General features: G+C 42.6%; 1 protein-coding gene across 1 annotated transcript in view; it reads right to left on the bottom strand.

The window, feature by feature from the left end:
- The window catches only part of ACSM6 (acyl-CoA synthetase medium chain family member 6), a 52,881-nt gene that overhangs the window by 13,721 nt on the left and 11,577 nt on the right, over nt 1-27,583 (bottom strand). Inside the window, exons 3-7 of the mRNA XM_075528106.1 lie at nt 25,013-25,220; nt 15,155-15,298; nt 11,433-11,589; nt 10,554-10,636; nt 1,525-1,648 (exon numbers count right to left, since the gene is read on the bottom strand). Of these exons, the coding sequence (XP_075384221.1) occupies nt 1,525-1,648; nt 10,554-10,636; nt 11,433-11,589; nt 15,155-15,298; nt 25,013-25,220 (716 nt within the window). The remainder of the gene's footprint in view (nt 1-1,524; nt 1,649-10,553; nt 10,637-11,432; nt 11,590-15,154; nt 15,299-25,012; nt 25,221-27,583) is intronic.

The raw sequence follows: 27,583 nt of genomic DNA, 5'->3' as shown, positions 1-27,583 counted from the left end.
GATGGCCGCTTGTTTACCTTCAAGCCTTTAAGACCCCAGACGGTATATCTTTTGATAGCCGGGCACCATCAGCTTTCTTCGCCACATTTGCTTATGCATCCATTTGTCTTCAGCGATTGTATCATGGAGGTACCACATGGCTGGCCCCACTATGAGACATGATGCCCCTCATTGACCCATAGCCCTACAGGGCACAACACTGCAGACACAGTGTGGGAATTGCGCCCGATCTGATCCCGCCACACCGAGGCAAAACACTAAGGGGAGCAAGAGAACAGCAAGCGAATGGAGCGGCAAGGTCCCCAGGGAATGCTGAAGGTGGACTTTGGAGCCAGGGCGTAGTGCCCCAACAGACTGACTGGAAAACACTCTAAAGGCCAACAAACTATCCTTGAACTAACTACAAGCTCTTCTTTCCTGTTTTGTTTTGTCATTGGTATGTTGTTGTTGTTTTGTTGTATATTGTTGCTTGATTTTGCTCTGTCGTGTTTCTGTGCATGTTATTATCTCCACAGGATTGTCTAAGTAAGATAGGCCGATGAACAATCTGGAGGAGAATACAAGAGGACCGACAGTTCCATAGGGACATGGGAGAGGGGGAGGTGGGGGGAAAGGTAGTAGTGTTAACAAACCCAGGTACAAGGGAACAACAAGTGATACAAATTTGTGGGGAGGTGGGTGTGGGAGACCTGGCAGGGCATGATCAAGAGTAATGTAACCAAGAAGAATTGCTGAAATCCTGGTGGGGACTGAGCATGATAGTGGGACAGGAGGAAAGTCAAGGGAAATAGAGGAAAGAGCTGGGAGGCAAAGGGCATTTGTAGATGTCTAGATAAAGACGTGTCCATATGCAAATATATTTATATATGAGGATGGGAAAATAGATCTATGTGCCTATATTTATAGGTTTAGTATTAAGGTAATAGAAGGACATTGGGCCTCCACTCAAGTACTCCCTCAATGCAAGAATATTTTGTTCTATTAAATTGGCATTCTATGATGCTCACCTTCCTGACAAAATCACTGAAGACAAAGAGGGTAAATAAATAAATGTGGTGAAGAAAGCTGATGGTGCCTGGCTATCAAAAGATATACCATCTGGGGTCTTAAAGGCTTGAAGGTAAACAAGTGGCCATCTAGCTCAGAAGCAACAAAGCCCACATGGAAGAAGCCCACCAGCCTCTCTTCTGTTTTCATTAATGCAAAATTTAAACATTCTAAACCTAGACTCCTCCCCTATCACCTTTCCCGTGCTCATCAGATGACACTGTCCTGTTCATAGGGAATCATTGGTTGGGAATCTGTTCAATTCTTTTTGTCCTGGGATCTGTAAGTTCCTTTATCTGTATATTCATAACGCTTCCTCTTTTGATAGAGGAAGAGATGCTTTCTCTAGCTTCAGTTCAGCTCTTCTTCTCAAGATTATAAGACAGCTTTCTGCATTTTAGTATCTTATATCATATCTTAGACAGTAGATAGGCAGGTTTATTCATCTAGTTAAATGGTAAATCAGCCTTAACGTACAGTTTCAGTTAGCCCATAGCCTTCATAGATGTCCAACTTAAAGACACGTTTCCAGTTCTCAATCATCTCAGGGTTGATGGATTCTCCAGCAGCCATGCAATACTTCAAGTTCTTGAATCTGTATCTGGAAAGGCATCAAAAGTTATTCTTAGACTTAGTGGGTATTTCTATTAATAACAAATTTCAAGAAGTCTGGAGTAAGGAAGAATTTTAGAAAAATGATGTGGATATTGCCAAGTAGCTTGGAGGTACTAATTAAAGTGTCCACCAGTTCTCTGTTGGTTTGTCACACTGTGGTGGCATGCACGTGGCTGTGATGCTGGAAGCTATGTGACTAGTATTTCAAGGACCAGCAGGGTCACCACAGTGAACAGGTTTCAGCAAAGCTTCCAGAGTAAGAACAGATTACAAAGAAGGACTAGGCTGTTTACTTTGGAGGAATTAGTCATTGAAAATCTTCCAGATAATATAAGATTTTGATAGGACCTTATAAGCCTAGTAAGATGGGTCTAATTAAGAGAAGCAGAACACTGTCAGGGACAGTGCCAGAAGGTGAGCCCTCAGTTCAGAAGGCACTCACAATAGGACTGAGGAAGAGGTGCCTTCTCCAAGTAGAGTCAACCATAATGACAGAAATAGAGGAAGTCTCTGGGAGTAAAGCCTTTGGAGCCTTCATTTGCTGATGGGGCACGACTCAAAATGAGAGGAAACAACTGTAAAAATCTACTAATAATCAGAAAATCGGAAGTCACAAAATATGTAATATAATATAAAAAATGTAATGTAATGCATATCCCAGGTGGTAGTGAACTGAAATGGATTTGTACTGGCTATTTTGAATCAGACAATCATATTGTTTACTATGCTGGGATGGACAAAATCAAGATGAATGGTGTATTCATCATTCAAGATTTATCTTGAAGTACAGTACTACCTGTGATATGATTATGTCTACCTGCATTCAAGCAAGCCCAATCAATACAACTGTTTTTGAAATTCATGCAGCAACCACCAAAGCTAGTGATGAAGAAATAAAAAAGTTATACCAACAGCTACTGTCTGAAATTGACCAAACACACAATCAAGACGCATTGATAATTATTGGTAATTAGTTGGAAACTGTTGGTACAGTATTTGAAAAATATGGTCTTGGTGATAGACACAAAGCTGGAGATTAAATGATAAAAATTCCCAAGGCCAACGACTTGTTCATCACAAATACCTTTTTCAACATCACAAATGGGGCCTATACAAATGGAGACTTCTCCAGATGGAATACGTAGAAATCAAATGGACTATATCTGTGAGAAGATATGATAGAGAAGCTCAAGAGCAGCAGTTAATTTTAAAGTAGGGACTGAATGTGGAACAGACCATTAATCACTCATATGTAAGTCCAGGTTGAAGTTGAAGAAAATGACTTTTCTCACTGTTCAAATTTTTTGATGGTTCCATAACATAAATTTATTCTTTGGCTTTGAAAAAGGTTGTTGATGGGCTTTTCTTCCTTACATTTTACTTCTATTTTTATCTTTATATTATTATTGTTTTCTTATTTCTGTTTTTTATTGTTTCTGTTCGGTGTCCCAGTTTAAGAAGCACAGAAGGAAATTTCCATGAACTGACAAGTGCATTAAAAAGACTGTAGATATACATACAGTGGAGTACTATGAATCGCTAAAAGGCAGTGACGAACATAGGAAGCACATTGCCACATGGGAAGAACTGGAGGAAATCATGCTAAGCAAAGTAAGCCAAGCACAAAAGGACAAGTAAACACGAGGCTGCTGAAGTAAGCTTAAAAAAATGCAAAGGGCATAGGGAAAAAGCTACTGTATGCAAACTCTCCTGGGGCAAGGACCAGGTAGTATGGCAGGGCCCAGAACAAATTCAGGGATACATATGGTAGCCAAGTAAAAAGGAGGGGTGGGGGTAGAAAATTTTTTTTTAAACAATGGGTAGTGGGGGAACAGGGAACTAAGCCACCCAAGGGGAGAGTATTTTTTATATCTCCATAGGGAAAGAGGGACCAGACTTGGTGCTCCAAGATGTGAATGCAATATGCCAGCATGGAGTAGGGAACCAGTGCAGAGGTCTGAGGGGCTGGCCCCAATTCCAAATATGTAGACAGCTGCCCCTTCCCCCAGAAGAATTTATTTCAGAGGACAGCACTGAAGCTACAGCTCAGGGAGAGGCACATGTATGATCAGAGCACATGTGAGCAAATGAAGGGGGAGGAGGAAAGAGTGGAGCACATTCTGGTTCACCAAGCCTTGAGGATGATATTCCCACTCAGAGCAGCCAATCCACAGAGAAGACCATATGGCGGGTCCCACTATGAGGCACGACATCTCTCACTGACCCATATCCCTACAGGGGACAACACTGGAGACACAGTGTGGGAACTGTACCTGATCTGATCCCACCACACCCAGGCAAAACACTAAGGGGGTGCAAAATAACAGCAAAGGGAACAGAGCAAGGAAGTCCCCAGAGAATACCAAAAATAGACTTTGGGGCCAAGGCTTGGCACCCCATCAAACTCAATGGGAAAACACTCCTAAAGGTCAACAAACAGTCCTTGAACTAACTATGAGCTTGTCTTTGTTATTGTTGTTGTGTTGTACAGTGTTTTTACTTTGTCATTGGCTTTTTGTTGTTTCGTTTTCTTTTGTTGCTAAGTCTTGCTCTGTCTTGCTTTTGTGCATGTTATTATCTCCACAGGTACGTCTAAATAAGATAGGCTGGATGAACAATCTGGAAGAGAAAACAATGGGACCAACAGTTCTGGGGGACATGGAAGAGGGGGAGGTGGGGGAAAAGGTAGTAGTGTTAACAAACCCAGGGACATGGGAACAACAAATGATCCAAATTTGTGGGGAGGTGGGTGTGGGAGACCTAATAGGGCATGATCAAGGGTAATGTAACCAAGAGGAATTGCTGAAATCCTGGTGGGGACTGAACATGATAGTGGGACAGGAGGAAAGTCAAGGGAAATAGAGGAAAGAGCTGGGAGGCAAAGGGCATTTATAGAGGTCTAGATAAAGACATGTACATATGCAAATATATTTATATATGAGGATGGGAAAATAGATCTATGTGCCTATATTTATAGGTTTAGTATTAAGGTAGCAGAAGGACATTGGGCCTCCACTCAAGTACTCCCTCAATGCAAGAATACTTTGTTCTATTAAATTGGCATTCTATGATGCTCACCTTCCTGACACAACCACTGAAGACAAGAGGGTGAATAAGCCAATGTGGTGAAGAAAGCTGATGGTGCCCGGCTATCAAAAGATATACCATCTGGGGTCTTAAAGGCTTGAAGGCAAATAAGCGGATATCTAGCTCAGAAGCAACAAAGCCCACATGGAAGAAGCACACCAGCCTGTGCGATCACAAGGTGTCGAAGGGATGAAGTATCAGGCATCATCAGAACAAAAAATTTTACCATAGGAAATGAGGTGGGTAGTGGGGAGTGGAAACCCGAAGCCCATTTGTAGGCCACTAGAGATCCCCTTGCAAAGGGGTCTAGGGGAGGAGATGAGCCAGACGAGTGCAATGTAGCAACGATGAAAAATATAACTTTCCTCTAGTTCCTAAGTGCTTCCTCTCCACCCCCACTATCATGGTCAGAATTCTCCCATGCAAGTTCGGCTAGACCAGAGCATGTACACTGGTGCAGATAGGAACTGGAAACACAGGGAATCCAGGGTGGATGATCCCTTCAGGACCAGTGGTATGAGTGGCGATACTGGGAGCATAGAGGGAGAGTGGGTTGGAAAGGGGGAACCAATTACAAGGATCTACATGTGACCTCCTCCCTAGGGGACGGACAACAGAAAAGTGGGTGAAGGGAAAGGTCGGACAGGTCAAGCTATGACAAAATAATAATTTATAAATTATCAAGGGTTCATGAGGGATGGGGGAACAGGGAGGGAAGGGAAAATGAGGAGCTGATGCCAGGGGCTTAAGTGGAGAGTAAATGTTTTGAGAATGATGAGGGCAATGAATGTACAAATATGCTTTATACAATTGATGTATATATGGATTCTGATGAGTTGTATGAGCCCCTAGGGGAAGGGGGTGTAAAAAGGGAGAACCGATCTCAGAGATCTATGTGTAACCTCCTCTCTGGGAGATGGGCAATGGGGAGGCGGGTGAGGGGAGATGCCGGGGAGTATAAGATAAGATATAATAATTATTTATAAACTATCAAGGGACCAGGGGTGGGATCGGGGAGGGAGGGGGAAGGGGGGAAAAAGGGAAACCGAGCTGATTCCAGGAACCCAAGTGGAGGGTGAATTATGAGAATGACGAGTGCAACGAATGTATAAGGGTGCTTTGCTCAATTGATGTATGTACAGACTGTGATAAGAGCCTTATGAGCCCCAATAAAAAGATTTTTAAAAGCCCCCAAAACATACTAAACTATAAAAAATAAATAAAACGGGCATAGAAATAAATCAATAGAAATATATATTTCTCTCTCTATATTTGAAAGATAAGGAAGAAAGATCAAAGTAGATACCAGAAGAGACTCTGGGACTTTCTCTTAATTGTAGAGTAGCTAAGGCAAATGGAAGAAATTGTAAGCTTAAAGAGATGAACAGAAATTTTCAAAGGGCAGCTTCAGATGACAGAGTAAAATATAATAAAATTTGCAAATACCTAACGTTAGAAAAACAAAAAGGAATAAAAACCTCATCATATCTTATGTTATCATATCTTAAACTGAAAGAACGCAACAAAAAAAACAAGCCTCAAGTTGCAATGTTGAAAGAGTCTATGGGAAAAATATTGAATGGTGCGGGAAGTATCAAAAGCAGATGGAAAGAATCACAGTCCCTACCAAAAAGAACTAGTTAACACGGCATCATTTCAGGAGGTAGGATATGAGCCAAAGCCCGTGGATCGCTGAAGACAAATGGGTGCATAATCAAATGTGTTGGAGAAAGCTCATGGTACCCAGCTATTAAATGATATAGCGTCTGGGGTCCTAACAGGGAAGCAACAAAGTCCACATGGAAAGCAGCACACCAGCCTGTGTGATCATGATGTGTTGACGGAAGAGGTATCCAAAGTTCAAAATAAGCAACCAAATCAATGTGAAAAGTGGTGTGGATTTAGTGGAGACCCAAAACCCACCTGTAAGATAATTGGACAGTCCCTCATAGAAGGGCCATATGGCAGGGATGGTAAATCCAGGGTGCAGTATGGCACTGATGAGCCACGTAAGTAGCCTATAGTTCTCTAATATTTCCTCCCCTTTCTATTAAGACTTTTATTTGTTTTACCCCCTTAAGTATGCTAGGCTTGCATATGCTCACGGTTATGTTTAAGAAAGCTGGGTACATGCAAGTCAAGATAGATAACCCTACGACACAGCAACAGGAACAATGGTTCCCTGAGGGAATGGGAAGAGAGATTGGGGGAAGAGTGGAATGGGGAGCTGATTGAACCACAGAATAGCCTGTGAAAGGATAGACAGAATTGTATAAGATATGGGGCAAAAAAAAAAAAAGGAATAAGGGTTCCTAGGGGGTACGGTGTGGAGGGAGGAAAATGTTTTGAAATAGATTGTGTTAGCAATTGTATAGTGCTTGATGTAATTAAATGGTGGAATGTAATGCTATCTGTAGGAGCTCCTAATAAAATGATTTTTTAAAATCTGGGGATCTGAGGGCGCGGCGGCTGCAGCCATGGAGATGGAGGAGGGGCCCGGGGCGCCAGGACCCCCATCGAGGCGTGCCCCAGCCTTGAAACCCTGTGTGCCTGGAGTGCGGCCAGGGCTTTGGGCACGGCGCGGCGCTCCTGGCGCACCAGCGTGCACAGCACGGGGATGGTCCCTGGGCGGTTGGGGGCGAGGAGCCTGCCCACATCTGCGTTGAGTGCGGGGAGGGCTTCGTGCAGGGAGCGGCGCGCTGCGGAGACACAAGCTGGTCCACGCTGTAGGTGCGGCCGTCTGCAGCAGCTGTGGACAGAGCTTCTACTGCGAGGGCGGCGAGCAGGAGGGTGACCAGGAGGAGGAGGAGGGTGCTAGGTGCAGCGAGTGCCGAGGAGAGGCCCGGTAGGGGCGGTGGCCCAGGGGACATGGGCAGGCCCCTCGGGCTCCCTTGGCTGGGCAAGGATCCAGAGACCCAGGGGAGACGGCAGAGGGTCTTGGCACCCTCCCAGCACCCCCATACTTCCCCTTGTGGGCACTGAGGAGTTAGGGGAGGGGCCCGAGGCCCACTTAGCGCTCCCCTTGGACTGCGCCCACCTCTCCAAGCCCTGCCCCTCCGCCTGGCCCACCCTCTCCCTGGGTGCTTGGCCTGAGAGACCTTGAGTGGAAGGGACAACGGACAACCGAGCAGGGCGCACAAGCCCTCCCTGTGCCACTGACCTGGAGAGAGCCTGGCTTTTCTGTGTGGAGTTGTCCCCTGGCAGGGCCCCTGTGCCCTTTTAGACTTTTTTTTTAATCATGCCCACCCCTGACTCCATCCCCCTACATTTTCTCCCCTGTGAGTCCTCTCTGCCCCAACACCAAGTCTCCCGCCCTTCATGCCCTTCACCGCGCCCACTCGTGGATTGGGGTGGCCAAGGGACAGACCCAGTAGGAGAACCAGCCCTGCAGAGGAGGGCCGTGTGGATCAGGAGAAGGGCTGCGGGCAATAAATGGCACTATCTACTTGTCAAAAAAAAAAGCCCCCGATAAAATGTTTGTTTTTTTTGTGAAAAATCTGGATGCTTCATATGGTAATGGCACATTGCTGAATGAACACATTCTGTATTTGCATATGACTACTTTTGGATTTTCCATAAAATACCAACGAACTAAGTCTGGTGCTTTCTTCACATAATCACAATTTAATATTTTTCCCACCACACGTGATTTCTTTTGCAGAATGTGTGTCTTTGTCCACATAGCTCTAAAAACAAACTAAAAAACCTAAAAGCTAAAGTTGTTAGGCAGCTTAGGGATTTGGGAAGTCCATTTACACATGACCAGGAGAGCCAGCATAGGAAAGCTGGATTTTCCCGCCGGTGGGCTTGGATGGGCATTACACCTGGAGCAGCCCACCTGGGCCAGGTGATTGCAATTCAGCCAATGGGAGGTCGTTCACCACGCCTGCCCCCTCCCTCCCCCGGAACCCTTGAAAAGGCAGGGACCGGAAGGGAGAGGGGCTTGCTGTTCTGGTCGTCTTCGTGGGAGGAGAGAGATCCTTGTATGACCTGGAGCAGTCTCTGCCAGTCCGCAGAGTCAAAGGAATCCTATGGGTGCCGTGTAAAACCTGAAACTTCTTTTAACTCTCATTAAATTCACTTGGATCACGAGCCCAGCTTCGGTGCGAAATCTTTCTCTCGCGGAGCCAAGGACCGAGGTTGGAATTTAGGCTGGAGAGAGAGACCTTACAAAGTCATGGCCATCAAGTCAAGCTCACGGTGACGCCCTGTGGCTTCCCAAGAATACAACTGTTCACAAGAGCAAAAGCCCAGTCTTCCTCTCGCCCAGCTGCTGGTGGCTTGCAGCTCAACATGTAACCACGATCCCACCAGGGCTCAGTTAAGCTTAAAGTGAAACGATTATTTAGAACATTCTAAGGTTTTCTCTGAAGCAGTGGATCTTGGTAATTCCCCCCCACCCCCCCTCTCTTTTTTCTTGGTGACTAGCAATTCTGCTTCTCAGTAGGAGTGCCAGAGAAGTCTATAGTATGTGCAAGGATGTTCATCTTAGCATTTAGGAAGAACATTAAAACCTAATTGAACTAATTAAAACTTAGCTCATTAAACTAAGGTCCATCCATCCTGTGGAAGACAATGCAATGACTCAATAAGTTATGCCGCTAACTATGATCATAGATAAATCTCTAAGGAACTCAGCACAGGGGAAAAAGCAAACTTCTAGGATTACAAAAAATGTCATGAATTGAATTACATCCCAAAAGACGTGTCAGTTTGGCTGGGCCATGATTCTCAATGGTTTGATAGTTGTGTAATGATGCAATCACCCCCATGATGTGATCAGCCAATTAGCTACAAGGAGACTAAGGTGGATACAACACCCATCCTCATGTCATAGCACTGAGCTGATGTAAGAGGAACTTCCCAGGGGTGTGGCCCAAATCATCTTTTATCTTACAAGAAATCAAAAGACAGGGAAGTGAGCAGAAAAATCCTACCAGGAAAGAAGTGGGTGTGGAGCATGTACTTTATATCTGGGGTCCCTCTGCTGAGAAACTAGAACCAGAGGAAGATTGATGCCAAGACCTTGAAGATCTTGCAGGTGTTGGCAGGCACAAAGGACCTGCCTCTAGAGTCAACAGAGAGCGAAAGCCTACTCTGAGAGGCAGCACCTGATTCAGACGTCTATTCTGCTAAACTTCAAGAGAAAATAGTTGTTTGTTAAAGGCGCGGTGGCACTAGATGACTAAAACATACGCCATCTCTATAATCTCTTCACAATATTATAATATATTTTATGGGTACATATGTATAATATACATTTATTTTAAAAAGCTTAGAAGGTAGTCGAGGTCTTCAATATTTACCTTTGGGGGTAATGTCTTTTCTTTAGTGCTTATATTTTTCATAGGGAGGTGTAAATTATGAATTTATCAAAGAAACCCAGTCTTCTGATCACAATTGGGCTTATATTCTAGAATACTTTAAAGTTGGAAGATATGGACTCTTAACATTCCAAAGGGAGTAAAAAAAAATACCCACAATTTGTTGGAGTTTTGCCATAAATGGCAATAAAATAGGGTGTCAATCAAGGGTGGGATTGGACTCTGCTTCCACATATTGTGGAGTCCTAATGGCCCAAAGGTTAAAAATTCGGCTGCAAACTGCAAGACTTGTAGTTCAAACCCACCTCTGTGGGCAAAAAGACCTTGTGATTTATTTTCTCCTGTAGTGATTACAGTCTTGGAAACTCTATGCGGCAGTACTATTCTGTCATACAATGCTGGTACAAGTTGAAATCAAGAAGAACCTTCTTTATGGGCCCAGGGTAGGAAATGAACACTCTCTGGAGAGATCTCTCTTACCTAGTGAGTGAGTGGTGTTGAAGAAGCTCCTGATACATGCCTTTAGTTCCAGACAGAGTGGTGATGGGAAACCTAGACAGGGCCTGGGTTCCCAAGAAAGAAAAGCAAACAAACTTGTGAGCAAAGATAGGAAACACAGCAAGCCAAAGCAAAGGGTGCAGGCTAAATGGATGAGGATACCTAACTTCAAGACTCAGCTGATGGAAGTTTACCGGGAGAACTTCATGATTTTATACAGCCCAAGCAAGAGTCTTGCAAGAAAATTTAGCTTGACCTACTTGGGCCTAGGAGCTATCATGTTAATGACTGGGTTCCTGAGTGCATAGTAACATAGTTAAGCGTTATCTCCTAGATCCCAGAAGTCCCTTGCTTCAATCTTTGAGTTTTTGATTTATAAGCCTGCTTCTTGCTAGGAAAATTTTGGATTGTAGAGGTATAGTAGTATAAACATTTAGAGATTGTGCTCTGGAGTTCAAGAGATTCCTTGGGTTGATTACTTCAGTGCTCTCAGCCTCAATTTCTTTAATTCCTTCCACATGGGGTTTCATGAAGAGAGAAAATGAAATAATAAATATAAACTGCCAATAACTAATCAGTAAATGGTACTTGATATTATCATTTTAGTCATAGTCTTTTAAATGTTTCCTTTTCAGTCATATGCATGAAGCAGTCAAGTCCCCCAAAGACTTTACTTCTATAGGAAATTCAACAGAGCCTATAAAAGTGTGAGATCATGACTCTTAGAAGGAGGGAGGATATTGTTAAAATCACATTCCAAGTTTAACAGTTGGTTCATCCCATTTTGGGCATGGATCACTGGTCATTACTAATTCTCCCTTTCTGGTCTTTACCCCAATTTACAAAGGACACTGGCCTTACCTTTAGAACAGTCTCGGGGCAGAAAGTTGGCATGTGATGTAGAAACACACAGGTTCCTTGAAGCCAAGCTCCCAAGATGTTACTCAGAGATAAAGTTCCACCAAATAGATCACCCAGACTCCATAAGACGTCTGTCCGCTGGAAGTCCATCCACTGTCTAATGAGGAGAAGAAACCATCTGAATTATCTCCTGTTGGCATCAGCAATAATAATTTCTGGCTAAAAGACTGGTAATTCAAGCCCGCTTAGAGGTGACTTGGAAGAGAGGACTGGTCCTCTGCTTTGATTCCATGGAATTAGAGTTCTCTAAAGCAGAGTCTTGGCACCAGGAAATGATTCAGGTTAGATGATAGGGCAGAGGATGAAGGAAAGTACAGGACTGCTATGGTGGCTGATCTAAGACTCTTCTTCCTGATCTTAATATATCATCATTTAGAGCACTGTTCGGATGATCAATTGCTCCTGATTAAAGAAAAGAAAGAAGCCTTTACATGGCTTTCCACTCCTACTAAGATAAAGATCGTAATGTTTTCTAATGGTCAGGGCCATCTGGTTCCATTCTCATTTCTCATTTCTCCTCTTTCATGTAACATACAATGCATTCAAACTAGACTCTGTGGTGTTCCCCCTGGCCCCACAACTATATGCCTTGGGGCTCTGGTGGTGTAATGGGTTAAGTGTTGGGCTGCTAAGGCCAGCTGTTCCATACCACCAGCCACTTTGAGGGAGAAAGATGAGGCTCTCCACTGCAGCCGAGAGCCCCAGTCTCTGAAAACCACAGGGACAGTTCTGTTTGACCCTATACAAGGTGATGAATTAAAATGGACTCCAGGGCAGTGAGTTTTTTGAACATATGCCTTTTGAATTTTACCTTTCACGCTTTGACTCTGTTTATGCTGCTTCCTCTCTTGGCAGTGCCTTTCCTACCTACACCTCCACCTGATCAAATCCCACATATCAACAGTCTCTCCAATTCTTAAAATGCCCTTCTTGTGTGGGAAAGGATTACTTTGTCCTATTAACCTGCTCAGCATTTTATTCGACAGAAGCCTCAACCATTCTGGCATGTGTTCCTGAAATCCACATACTTTCTCTCTCTCTCTGACTAGCTGTCCTTGAGATGTGCACACCATGGGGTTCAATGTATAAATGACACTTATTGTGTAGAGAAGATGTGCCATGAACCTAGAATTAGAAATAACTTCAGATACAAAACTTCAGATCTGTTCTCAAGTCTTATAACCTTTTGTTTTCACATTAGGTAAACATTTATTGGGGTATAACATTTTCCCCAAGCAGTTTTATTCACAAGTAATTTACATGTCATATAATTCAATAGTTCAATCATTCAATCACATCATGGAGAATTGTACAATCGCCCCACATCAATTTTAGAGCATCCCCCTCCCCCATGGTCAAATCACCTTTAAGATGATGCACCCAATCACAATCCATTCTAGTGCTCCTTTCGCGCTCCTGTCTTCATTAGTTATTCCTGAAATCCCCTTTCCTTCCCTTTCTGCCCCGCCCCCACTGCCCCATTTCCCCCTCTATTCCCTTGTATCCATTATTATCATTTATGTCTTTACTCCCCCTGTGCTTCACAGCTGGGAGACCAGACAGAAAACAAAAATCGCACTAAGGTAGTAAGGGTAAAAACGTAATAGTATACAGACAAAAATACTAATAATGCTTAAGAAGGAAAAGACCTAAAACAATAACCAAAAATCCAGGGAAGAAATTTCTGGGGCATGTACATGGGTCCAGATAAGAGCTGGAGACACAGGGAATCCAGGACAGATAAGCCCCTCAGGACCAATATCACACCGCTATAGTTTCTTTCCCTGTAGGCACAACATCCCTGAGTTTCATTTACTGAACAGTAATGCAACAGATTACACAGTTTCAAGAGGATTAGCCCAGTGGTGGTGCATCTATGAGGTATATCCTAATACAAACGAGCACAAGCAGAATATAACCGAATGGCTGTCACAGGATTACTGGGATAATATGTATCTCAATACGGCATACAGGGCATTGATGTACCAAGACCTTGCTTGTTCGCCAACCAACAGTGCACCACTTTTGGTACAGCTGTCTTCTTCTACCTCAGATACCTTGTGACCTTGTGTTTTCTGGATTAAGTCCTCAGGTTACAAGTGTGTCTGGAGTAGAGTCCAGTTCAACCAGTGGTGTTCCCAGTTGGGATCTCACTGATGCAGCCTCCGGAGCATGACGTGCACCCTGAAGATCCAGGACTTAGTGTCCCAGTGTTCGGTGACATCCAGCCTGGGTTCTCGGGATAGCCCCAGATGCCCTAGGTTAATTCTGCCCTTCTGCTGCACGCCAATAAAGACAGTCCCTACCTAGTGATCCCAAGGTCATCCTCAGACTCTTCTCCCACCACCTGATGGTCAGTCCTTCCTCCCCTCCCCACAACAGACGTGCACCTGTGGCTGCCCTGAAAAGACCTGTATTCTTTATTCTCCTCACACCACTATGATTTTCATGGCCCGATATAGACATATATCTTTCCTGGATTAGAATACTTGTTAAGTAACTGCTTGTAGGCCTTTGACCCAATTACAACCCTTTGGGAAAACCTCTGTGTTTTTCTTTCCTTTGTATCTCCTATCATGTTGATGTGGATGGTTAAAGAGTTATGTTGTAAGGGAGATAGGATTGGAGAGTAGAGGGTATGAGGAATCGGGAAATATAACAACTCTAGGTCTTACAAAATCTTTGTTAAATTTCTTTCTGACTTTGAGCGTTTGGGAACAGTTCTTGGCTCTCAGGACATGATATTAAGACCTTAAATTCTGTCAATCAATATCTGTCCTCACCGACATTATTTTGTATTTCAGAGCTCTGGATTTGTAGGGGTCTTGGAAGTTATAGAGTGAGCACTTCTATTAAATTGTGGATTTGTCCCTACTTTTAAAAATTCTACTTCCATACTTGATCTCTACTAGCCATAGTAACTCATTAGAGGGAAAATCTTCAGGATGTGGGTAAGCAACACCTATACCTAATTTCCCTAAAGGATCCTTAGGAAGAATGTGTTTAGAAAACTCGGGAATAGGGTTATCAGAAACAACCGTTTATCTTAGGCAAAAAAAAAAAAGTTTTTAAAATTCCGACCAACCACACCAAGACAAATGCCAGCCAATTATGTCACTGTGTGGTCAATAGAAGAGACTGCAATCAGTTTTAGTGGTGGGGGAAAAATCTTACTATCTTATATTTGTCAAGAGCTAGTACAGTGTTTATAAATCATGTGTCCTACACGGTAAGTCCTATTGAAAGGAGCTATAAAAGGAAGGAACATGGTGACATGTGATTTTTATTTTGGGTGCTAACTCTAGAACCCAAATCTTCCTTTAGTGTGACTCTACCTGCATTTACCACTACATATAATGATCATCAACATGTTTGCTCAGCAAGGGGCTGGTAGCACAGAATATCCAGCAAGGCATACAGAATCCTTCCCTGCATTCTTTCCCATTGCCACTGCTCTTCCTCTCTCTTCAGACCCTGAGATTTTTCACTGAATTTGCACTCGATCCTTCCATGTCCACCCATTCTGCTTTCCAGCCTGTCCTCCCCCTGAATATTAAAACGTGCTGCAGTCTTGGATGAGAAACCCCTTTCTTAGCTTTGGTCTCATGAAAGTTTCCCTTTACCACACAAGAGAGAAGACTTAAGACATGCATGGACCGTACCTTGAAACTTGGCTAAGAATCATTCCTAAGCCATACTGGGTGTATTCGACCAATTTAGGAGTTCCAGTAGTCTTGTTGGTGAAGAAGAAGACCATTGGATCTTGACTCTTGGTTTCCACACAGGTTGGCTTTGGAAGGGCAACTCTGAAAAGCATGGAAGAGGCCACAGTTTTGGTGATTCAGTTTGGTGATTTAGAGAAATTCAGTTTGGTGATTGTGCTTTTTAAAAACAGCAGTCCATGCACTAGTCAGTAAAATGTGAGAGACCTAGAATCCACTGGGTCTGCCTTGTTTTCTGGGTATCCTAAGTTTTCTGCTTTTGGCAGAGTACAGGCTTACCACTTTTATTGTCTCTTGTTTGGACCAGAAGTATTTTATTGAAGCACCGTTTACTAAGTATTACCCCAAATTAAGCAATCTTACTATTAGTCTATTGTTCTCTATTAATGGAAAATACTTGAATTTTTCTTTCCTGACCATTTTTCCCCCTCACACAGATTCTAGCTTTCACAGGTTTTACCATAAGAAGTGATTTGTTCTTTTCTCTAAAAAAAGTGTGTGTGTGTGTGTGTGTGTGTGTGTGCGTGTGTTTTTCAAAAAGGAAGGATCCACAATCCAGGTCTTCCACATCAAAGACTTCAGAAACCAGTGCAATGGATATGGAGGACGCTTCTGGAATGTCGAGTTTCAAAAGAAAGGATAAAGAAAAAAAATCAAATACGTCAAAGAGAAGAAGAGACCAAACAAAAACAGAAAAAGAGTAGGTATATGGAGACTACTATATAATGCTTTTGCTTTCAGAGGTTTTTTTTTAATAAAGAATTGTATTGGGACATAACCCAATTCAATAATTCAGTCATATCAAGAAGTATTAGCCAAAAACAAAGCTTCAGGAATTGTTGTAATATCAATTGAAATGTTTCAATACGCTGATGAATCACTACAAGCACTCATTTATCTATGTCAAGAAATTTGGGAGACAGTTTATTGGCCAACTGACTGGAAGAGATGCATATTTGTACCCAAATATTTGTTCCAAAGAAAGGTGACCTAATAGAATGTGCAAAGTGTTGAACAATCTAATTGATATTGCATGCAAATAAAATTTGCTCAAGATTATCCAACAAAAGTTGCAGCAGTATGTTGACAGGGAGCTGCCATAAATTCAGGCCAGGTTCAGAGGACTATCATTGATGATGTCAGATGGAAATTGACTTAAAGCAAAGAATACTAGAAATATGTTTACTTGTGTTTTGTTGACTATGCAAAGGCATTCGACTGTGTGGATCATAACAAACTATGGAAAGTCTTGAAAAGAATGGGAATTCCATAACACTCAATTGTGCTCCTGTGGAACTTCTACATGGATATGGATGCAACAAACAAATGAATACTGCATAGTTTAAAAGAAGGAAAGTTGTGCATCAGAATTGTATCATCATACTATTCTTAATCAATCTGCATGCTGAGCAAATAATCAGAAAACCTGGATTAGATGAAAAAGAATGTGGCATCAGGATTGGAGGAAGACTTACTAACAATCTGCAATATGAAGATGGCACAAGCTTGCTTTCTGAAAATGATGACTTAAAACTATTGCTGATGAAGATCAAGGACTACAGCTTTTAGTGTGGATCACAACTCAATTAAAGAAAATGAAAACCCTTGCAATTGGACTATTGGGTAACATCATGATAAATGGAGAAAAGATTGAAGTTGTCAAGGATGTCGTCTTGAGTGGGTTCACAATCAATGCTCATGAAAGCAGCAGTTATGAAATTAAACCACATATTGAGTTTGGAAATCTGCTGCACAAGACCTCTTTAGGGTGTTGAAAAGAAAGGATGTTTATTTGAGCACTGGGGTGCATTTGATCCACGACGTGGATTTCCTCATATGCATGTGAAAGTGTATAGAGCAAGGAAGACTGAAGAAGAACCAATCAAGAATTGTGGTGCTGGAGAAGAATATTGAAAGTAGCCCGGACTGTCAAAGAACAAACAAATCCTTTTAGAAGGGTAGCCAGCATCTATAGAAGAAAAGGCATCAAGATTTGTCTTATGCATACTTTGGACATGTTTATAAGGAAAGACTAGTCTCTAGAAAAGGACATCATGCTTGGTAGAACTAAAAAGAGGAATACCTTGGACAAGATGGATTGTGGCAGTGACTGCAACAATGGCTTAAAGGTAACACTTTTGAGGATGGCTCAGTACTGGACAGTGTGTGGGACCTAGGACTGCTGTGAGCCTTATTGAAGGCTAACAGGTGTGAGAGTGGGAGAGGTGGTAAATCACTAACTAGAAAGTAAACATGAATTAAGGTAGCAGATGGCCATTGAGCCTCTACTCAAGTACTCCCTCAATGCAAGAACATTTTGCTTTACTAACCTAGCATTCCATGATGCTCACCTTCCTGACACGATCGCTGAAGACAAAGTGAGTGCATAAGCAAATGTGGTGAAGAAAGCTGATGGTGTCCAGCTATCAAAAGCTATAGCACCTGGGGTCTTAAAGGGTTGGAGATAAACAAGCAGCCACTTAGCTGAGAAGCAACAAAGCCCACATGGAAGAAGCACATCCGCCTATGTGATCACGAAGTGCTGAAGGTATCAGGTATCACTCATCAAAGAACAAAAAATCATATCACTGTGAATGAGGGGGAGTGTGGAGTGGGCACCCAAAATCCATCTGTAGGCAACTGGACATCCTCTTATGGAAGGGTCGTGGGGAGGAGAAGAGCCAGTCAGGGTACTGTGTAGCAATGATGAAACATACAACTTTCCTCTAGTTCCTAAATGCTTCCTCCCCACCCACTATCATGATCCCAATTCTACCTTACAAATCTGGCTAGACCAGAGGATGTTCACTGGTACACATAGGAACTGGAAGCACAGGGAATCCAGGATGGATGACCCCTTCAGGACCAGTGGTGAGAGTGGTGATACCAGGAGGTTGGGGTAGAGAGGGGGAACCAATTATAAGGATCTACCTATAACCTCTTCCCTGTGGGACAGACAACAGAAAAGTGGGTGAAGGGAGAGGTCGGACAGTGTAAGATATGACAAAGTAATAATTTATAAATTATCAAGGGTTCATGAGGGAGGGGGAGGGGGAATGAGGGGAAAACTGAGGAGCTGATGTCAGGGACTTAAGTGGAGAGCAAATGTTTTGAGAATGATGAGGATAATGAATGTACAAATGTACTTCATACAATTGATGTATGTATGGATTGTGATAAGAGTTGTATGAACCCCCAATAAAATTATTAAGAAAAAAAGAACCGTATTATTCCCCAGTAAAATGATTTAAAAAGAAGAAGAAAGTAAACACATTAATACGAGTGAAAGGAAAGGCAAAAAAGAATGAAAGGCCAGCAAAAATGATCAAGGCATAAGAAGGAGTACAATCATTAAATGTAACAGAGGTAAACATTAATACGATCCTGGTGCATCAGGCCTGAAGGACGATATCCCCGCTCTGAGTAGACAATGGACAGAGTGGACAATAGGGCCGATCCCACTACAAGACACGCCATCCCTTGATGGCTCAGGGCCCTAAGGGGGACAACACTAGAGACGCAGTATCGGGACTGGCCTAGATCAACCCTGTGACACCAAGGCAAACCACTAAAAGCGTGTGACAGAGCAACCGTGGGAGCAGAGCAGGGAGCCCCAGAGGGAGTACAAAGGACAGACTCTGGGCCATTGGACCTGACTGTGGGACACGCCTAGAGATAAAAAATCAGACCTTGATCTATTTACAGGTTTTTCTTTCTTTTAATTAATTTATTCTTCTATGGGTAATTGATTTCCTTTTTTGTTGTCATCGTGTTCTCATCACCTATCTTTCTATGGCTTGATTTTTGGCGCATATTATTATTTCTACAGATCCATCTGGATAAGATAGACTGGATGAATGGTCTGGAGGAGAAAACAACAGGAGGACACCGGAAAGGGGGAGGCAGGGGTAAGGAGGTGGTGCTGATGAACCCAGGGACAGGGGAGCAACAAGTGATCCAAAATCAGTGGCAAGGAGGGTGTGGGAGGCCTGGTAGGGATTCAGCAAGGGCAAGGTAACTGAGAGAAATTACTGAAACCCAAATGAAGGCTGAGCATGATAGTGGGACAAGAGGAAAGTAAAAGGAAATAGAGGAAAGAACTAGGTGACAAAGGGTATTTATAGAAGTCTAAAGACTGGAATGTACATATGTAAACATATTTATATAAGAGTGTGGGGAAACAGATCTATGTGCATATATTTATAGGTTTAGTATTAAGGCAGCAAATGGACATTGGGTCTCCACTCAAGTACTTACTCAATGCAAGAACACGTTGTTCCATTACATTGGCATTCCAGGATGCACATCTTCTCGACACGATTGCTGAAGAAAAATGTGTGCATAAGCAAATGTGGTGAAGAAAGCTGACGGTGCCTGGCTATCAAAAGATATAGCATCTGGGGTCTTGAAGGCTTGAAGATAAACAAGCAGCCATCTTGCTGAGAAGCAACAAAGCCCACATGGACGGAGCACACCAGCCTATCTGACCACGAGGTGTAGAAGGGACCAGTTATCAGACATCAAAGAACTAAAAATCATATCAATGGGTGCCCACCTTCCTGATACGATCAATGAAGACAAACGTGTGCATAATCAAATGTGGTGAAGAAAGCTGATGGTGCCCAGCTATCAAAAAATATAGCATCTGGGGTCTTAAAGGCTTGGAGATAAACAAGTGGCCAACTAGTTCAGAAGCAACAAAGCCCACCTGGAAGAAACACACCAGCCTGTATGACCATGGGCTATCAAAGGGATCAGGTATCAAGCATCAAGGAACAAAAAAATCATATCATTGTAAATGGGGGTGAATGCAGAGTGGAGACTCAAAAGCCCATTGGCAGTCAACTGGACATCCCCTTACTGAAGTGTTGTGGGGAGGAGATGAGCCAATCAGAGTGCAGGTTAGCAACGATGAAACATATAACTTTCCTCTAGTTCTTAAATGCTTCCTCCCTCCCCACTATCATGATCCCAATTCTACCTTACAAATCTTGCTAAACCGGAGGATATACACTGGGACAGATAGCAACTGGAAACAAAGGGAATCCAGGATGGATGATCCCTTCAGGACCAGTGGTGAGAGTGGTGATACCTGGAGGGTGGAGAGAATGTGGGGTAGAAAGGGATAACTGATTACAAGAATCTACATATAACCTCCTCCCTGGGGGAAGGACCGCAGAGAAGAGGGAGGGTAGGGGGAGACATTGAACAGCGTAATATATGACAAAGTAATAATAATTTATGAACGATGAAGGGTTCACGAGGTAGGGGGGAGTGGGGAGGGAGGGGGAAGATGAGCAGCAGATATTAAGGGCTCAAGTGAAAGGCAAATGTTTTGAGAATGATGATGGCAACAAATGTACATATGTGCTTGACACAATGGATGAATGTATGAATTGTGAAAAGAATTGTATGAGCCCCCGGATAAAATGATTAAAAAACATTAATACGTATTAATACACAGTCAACCCAGTTTTGGTATTGCATTGGGCAAATATGTTACACCATATCTCTTTAAAATGTTAAAGAGCATAAAATTCACCTTGAGAGGTAAAGTGCTCTTGATTCAAGTCACAGCATTTTGTTTGTAAGCAATATTATTCTAAATCACCTTGTATACATGTGAAAGCTGGACCACGGTGAATGGGATTACACATGTATTTATATGTACTATAAATACATCCTTGGATATAGGAGATTATATATTCACTATGCAAACTTCTTAGCCATAACTAGCACCTGGGGGGAGTGAGTCAATGACTCTGTGGGCTTGGCAATGGTCTTGAGGGACGCCAATGATAATTGGCATAACAAATCCACAGATTCCACAATATTACACAGCATCCTGAGCAATGACAGGGATCTGAAAAGTTTGTGAATGGCCATAAGGTGAAACTATTGGCTTCTCATGGTCTGAAACAAAGAAGAGTGCAGAAAACCCCTGGGAAACAATTAGTCAAAAGGACTAATGAGAAGAGATGCCACTGAGATCAGAACTAGATAGTTCCCAACTACCACGGATGACCTTTCTAAAATGGATTGCGACAGGAGGTCCTAGACAGAGTTAGAGAAGGAAAACTGACAAAAACTTAAAAATTGATTGAACCAATATGTTTGGTGGAAAATCTGAGACTCTGATCCTTAGGCATCTTTCAAATCTGCAATTAAACTCACTCTTGTTCCTGAAATTTCAGTTAAATTATAAACAAGCCTGTAACACAAGGGAGAATCCATAGAATAATGAGATCCAAAGGGCAGCATTTGTTCAGATTAAGCTCAGAAGTACAGCCAGATTGTTCATTAGGAGAAGGATGAGTAGGGGACTTGTTCAAACTCCCTCTTTCAATTGTGTTTTATAATCAGTACAAATGACCCTATAAAAAGAAAGTCCTCCCCCTGACTATCATGATCCCAATTCTACCTTACAAATCCGGCTAGACTAGAGGATGTACACTGGTACAGATAATAGACACTGGAAACACAGGGAATCCAGGACAGATGAACCCTTCAGGACCAGTGCTGAGAGTGGTGATACCAGGAGGATGGGATAGAAATGGGGAACTGATTACAAGGATATGCATACAATCTCCTCCCTGGGGGATGGACAACAGAAAAGTGGGTGAAGGTATACATTGCACAGTGTAAGATATGACAAAGTAATAATTTATAAAGTATCAAGGGCTCATGAGGGAGGGGAAAAATGAGAACCTTATACCAAGGGCTCAAGAAAAAGCAAATGTTTTGAGAATGATGATGGTAACAAATGTACAAATGTGCTTGAGACAATGGATGGATGGATGGATTGTGATAAGAGTTGTATGAACCCCCAATAAAATGATTTTTTTTAAAAAATGAAAAGAAAGTCCTTATGCTCCAGGGAGATGATTCATAAGATTATCTACCATAAATTAACAAGGATGTCTCTAAGGTGAATAAAAGGCATATAAAATAAAACATACATTTAGAGTGGATTTTGGATTTGCACTTAGTCCTGGCTCCTAAGAACAATTAGTTTTTTTCAATATGGCCCTGCAAGAGGGCCAGACTTACCATCTTGAAAGAAACATAGGAGATATGGGTGTGAAAGCAAAGAGTGGTTAAGAAATTGGATGGTGCCCTAGCTACCAGATAGAATAGTGTCCGTGGTTTTAAAGGCTTGTTTTCAAACAAGCTGCCATCTAAGTGGGATGTCAACTAAGCCCACATGGAAGAAGCACACCAACATCTGTGATTCAATGATGGTCAATTATATAATTCAAATCTGAATGAGGGAATAGTATTAGAGCTTAAATTGTGAGATTCTGGTGTGCAGAAGGCTATGGATGACAGAGGAAGCCCAAAATACATTTGCAGCATCTACACCGGGATTAAGCCTTTGACGATTCCCCTCTAACCATAATTGATGGATGGGAATAACCTGGTTATCAAACAGAGAATATTGGAGAAATGGCTGTAGTCGATTAAAATGATAAAATCTGACTTGAAAGGTTAAAACCTTGCCACTTGGCAGCTTTCTTGACTCTATAGTATGGGCTTTTTGTTTGTTTTTTTTGGGTGCATGAAATCCAGGATAGGTGAATCCATAGCGACAGAGACTTGAACAAGGATTCCTGAGAGGTAGGGTGGGTGAGGAGGGGGTGGTGGAGGTGGGTAAGGGGGAGCTGAAATTAAGGAGCTTAAGAAGGAAGAAAATGTTTTGAAACCGATTTTGGTAGCAATTGTAAAACACTGATTGTTATGATTGAAATGTGGAATGGTATGATGTTTGCATTAACTACTAATAAAATGGTTTGAGAATAAAAAAAGAAAGGCAAACTATGCGACTTTGTTTCACAGGCTTTGAACTAGTTTTCAGGAGGGACCAGTCCCTGGAAAAGGACATCATGCTTGGTAGAGTCGGTCCCTGAAAAAGAGGAAGACCTAAAGTGAAATGTATTGGCATGGTGGCTGCAACGAGGGGCTGGAACGTACAAACGAGTTGAGGACGGCGCAGGACCAGGCAGGATTTGTTGCACATAGAGTCGCTATGAGGCAAACTGCTTTGCTGGCACCTAACAACAACCATACCCACAACCACAACACTTGGCTTCTCGTTGCCTGAAACATAGACGAGTGAAGAAAAGCAATGACACAAGTAAATCATCCCAAAGGACGAACCAAGCGGGGATCCAAGACTTCATGGGGCAGCAGGAAGGAACAGCACAGAAGGTGAAGAAACACGGTGAACACAGAGTGGACTTGGGAAGAGTGTTATTACGTTGTGGGGATTACAGTCAATGTCACACACACACACACAAAAGAAAAATAAATTGAAAACTAATAAATAAATAGAAAACTAATGTGTCCTGCAATCTTCACCAAAATCACAACACAACTGCTGAAGACAAAGTGGGTGCATAAGCGAATGTGGCAAAGAAAGCTAATGGTGCCCGGCTATCAAACGGTATAGCATCTGGGGTCTTAAAGGCTTGTAAACAAGCAGCCATCTAGCTCAGAAGCAGCCAAGACCACGAGGAAGAAGCACACCATCCAGTGCGATCACAAGGTGTTGAAGGGGTCAGGTATAAGGCATTATCAGTACAAAAAAAATCTTACCATAGTGAATGAGGGGGGAGTGTAGAGTGGCGACCCAAAGCCCATTTGTCCGTCACTGGAGATCCCCTTGCAGAGGAGTCTCGGGGAGGAGATGAGCCAGACAGGGTGCGATGCAGCAACGATGAAAAATACAACTTTCCTCTATTTCCTAAATGCTTCCTCCCCACCCCCAATCCCCACTATCATGATCTGAATTCTACCTTGCAAGTCTGGCCAGACCAGAGGATGTATACTGGTACACATAGGAACTGGAAACACAGGGAATCCCGGGTGGATGATCCCTTCAGGACCAGTGGTATGAGTGGCAATACTGGGAGGGTAGAGGGAGAGTGGGCTGGAAAGAGGGAACTGATTACATGGATCTACATGTGACCCCCTCCCTGGGGGACGGACAACAGAAAAGTGGGTGAAGGGAGAGGTTGGACAGGTCAAGATATGACAAAATAATAATTTATAAATTATCAAGGGCTCATGAGGGAGGGTAGAGCTTGGAGGAAGGGGAAAAATGAGGACCTGAAACCAGGGACTTAAGTGGAGAGCAAATGTTTTGAGAGTGATGAGGGCAATGAACGTAGAGATGTGCTTTACACAAGTGAGGTATGTATGGATTGTGGTTAGAGTTATATGAGCCCCTAATAAAATGATTTTAAAAATTCAATTAAAGACAAAAGAAAAATACCATTATCTTTTAAGTTCATTTTTTTTACTGTGGACTTTTGAAACCCACTTATATTATTATTTTAGTAAAAAGCTAATTTTATTTCCTAACTTAAACATATTTAAAATTTTATTTCCAAATGAGAATGTTTTTTAAAATCTCGCTTACTGAATTTTAGGTGTTTCTCCCCTTTAAGCTTTGTGCCTGAGCCAAGTACCTCATTTACATCACTCCACGAACATTCCTGATCCTGTCCTCCCTCCCTGTTACCACCTGAGTCTATGCCAGCATAGTTTCTCATGTGGCAACAGCAGCCACGTCCGTCCTGCCAGGTCTCTTACCTAAGCTCTCTTTTCTTCTGAAAATCATCCATATCGTCGCCCGAGTGAATCTTCAAAAAGGCAAATCAGATCAAGTCCTTTTCTTCAATGTTTCCCTAACAACTTCCTACATGAATTCTGCAGTTCAACAGCTCTCATACATTATCCTATTTCCCCACACCAGAGATTTTCTCCCCCAGGGTCTCAGTTTCAGCACCCACTCACCGGAGCAACTCCTTGAAATCCAGCCACCCAGCATAGCGCTTATCTGACACCAAAAGCTTGGTCTTCAAGGTGGGGCAGTTCGACGCAATGGAGTCCACGACTGGGACCATGGCCCCATTGACCACGATGCACTGAGCCTTAGACATGTTTAATCGATAGAGAACTTCCTTGGCAGTCAGGTGGGCAGGCCCAGGCACAAAGACGATTCCTAAAAGAAGCCACAAGAGAAGGTTTCATTTGTACATTTTAAGTAGGAAGTTCTTCTAGTATCCTGATTCCTGCCTAATTCTTTGGGGTGTTAACCTGTCTACTGGATCAGCAATAAAATAGCAAATAAGAAGGACGAGAGAAGGGCAGGAGACTGAGCTGTGTTAGTGGCTTTGCTGTTATTAGCCTTTGTCTTTCAAGCGTTCTTGAGCTTATTTGGGGTGGCTGCCAGGCCCTTAGCTATCGGAAATATATCTCATTTTGAAATTGTGTGATGTAAGAGAGTTGTGGAAATGTCCTGTTTGTGGCTCTCTCCTTCCTTGAGAAAAGATGGCGCTGTGGATTCCTGGGTTGTCCTTGAGACAGAAACCTGCTTCCTTGCCAATTTCTTGGGTTATGTGAAGAAAGATGTGTGAAGCCATCCACCCAGATGACTCGGTCTCCAGTCCAGACAGATGCTACTTGTGCATTATGGTGTAACTTTGATGAAAATATTCTTTTAAAAGAACAGAAATGAATTTCCTCACAGCTTAGGAGATTCAGGGTATCCGCTGTAGGCGATAGCATTCTCTGTCATCTCTGGGGGGAGTTTTTCTGTGTGTTTCTGTACAACCAACATTCTGTGATTCTTTGGGGAGCCCCAAATGGCACGGATCTTCTCCTCCCTCTGTGCCTACTTAATTCTCCATGCTGACTCAATGAACAGAAACTTTAAAATGAAGTGCAATCTGTTCATCTTTCCGGTATTGTTTGGGCATTTGCTATCACATCTAGAAAGTCCTTCCCCAAAAACCTAAATAGTGATTTATATTTTCTTCCTCTACATAGGTCTTTAAACGTTTGTATTGCTGTTGAGAATATACACTGTAAAACACGCACCAATTCAACAGTTTCTACTTGTTCCGTTTGGAGATACCAATCATTCTGATCCTCTGTTTCTGAGTTACTCCTTTCCCATGAACATAAATTTGCTGCTCATGAAGGTTCTTAGTAACTTTTCATGTTACTGTTCTCAATTTGATTCCATATAGATCAGCGATTCTCAACCTGTGGGTCATGACCCTTTTGGGGGTCAAATGACCCTTTCACAGGGGTCGCCTGATTCACCACAGCGGCAAAATAACAGTTATGAAATAGCAATGAAGGTAACTTTTTGATTGGGGGGGGGGGGCATCACCACGACATGAGGAACTGTATTAAAAGGTTGCAGCATTAGGAAGGTTGAGAACCACTGATCTAGATAGTTCTCAAACAAGTTTCATGTTGCAGGCACACTTTTAAAAACCAGTTCAGCTAAACCATTAGTTGGTTTTAAGAAGTCTTCAGGGGATATTTTTGTCTTAAGGTATAAAATTTATCTTAGGGCAAGAGTTTCATGGGTTCATCCAATCTTTTTGGCTCCAGGGCATCTGAAGTCCATGAGAATTTTAAATTCTGTTATGAATTTTTGCTGTTTGGATTAAGATTCTTTTATAGAATGTTTTATCTAAATGTTCCATATTGGTAGCTGGACACCCTCTAGTTCACGCCAAAGGAGGCAGCTCTTCCTGAAGGCAATTAGTCATGCGGTTCATAGCCTCCTTTTACTTCTGACTCTCTTTCTCTTGTCCCAGGAGAATAGTACCTTCTATGACTGCATGCGAGCTTTTTAGACCCCAGGTAAAAAACAATGAATTCAGAGGTAGAGCAGAAGTACGAAACACCTTCTAGACAAATTACTTGTCATGTTCCAGGAAACCATTACCCTAAGCCTCCAAGCCCCCAAATAAAATTCCATGAATCTTTAGGTTGTGTGTAAGCAACCTCGGCAGCTTCTCTCTCTCTCTTTGATGTGGTTGGATATGCATCAATCAGACACATTTAGCCAGTTCAAGTTTTTTAAAACTGGGGCACAACTTATTGATAGCAGTTAACCATGCTCCAATGTACAACTCTATCTTTAATCAATGAAATATTTCCATCACAATTACCCCATCCTCCTCCTTACTACTCCTGATAGCTACTAATAAGCTTCCAACTCTATACACTGGCCTTTTCTTCTTATATAGGTGAAACCATGCAAATTTTGTACTTTCGTGATTGACTTATTTCACTCAGCAGATCTTCCCGTTCCATCCCTATTATATCAATACTTTTTCCTTCTGCTGCTGCTGTTGTTGGAGTCCATCCAGTCAGTTCCACCCGATAGCACCCTTATGCATACCGGGATGAAACACTGCATGGTCCTGTGCCATCCTTACAACTGTACTATGTCCGAGTTCATTGTTGCAGCCACGGTATCAATCCATCAATCTCGTCAAAGGCCTTCCTCTTTTTCATCGCTCCTCCACTTTACCAAGCATGATGTCCTTCTCCAGGGACGGG

Source organism: Tenrec ecaudatus, chromosome 12, assembly GCF_050624435.1.
Source record: "Tenrec ecaudatus isolate mTenEca1 chromosome 12, mTenEca1.hap1, whole genome shotgun sequence".
Taxonomy (NCBI): Eukaryota; Metazoa; Chordata; class Mammalia; order Afrosoricida; family Tenrecidae; genus Tenrec; species Tenrec ecaudatus.
Note: the sequence above shows the minus strand (reverse complement) of the source record. Positions and strands in the feature narration are given on the sequence as shown.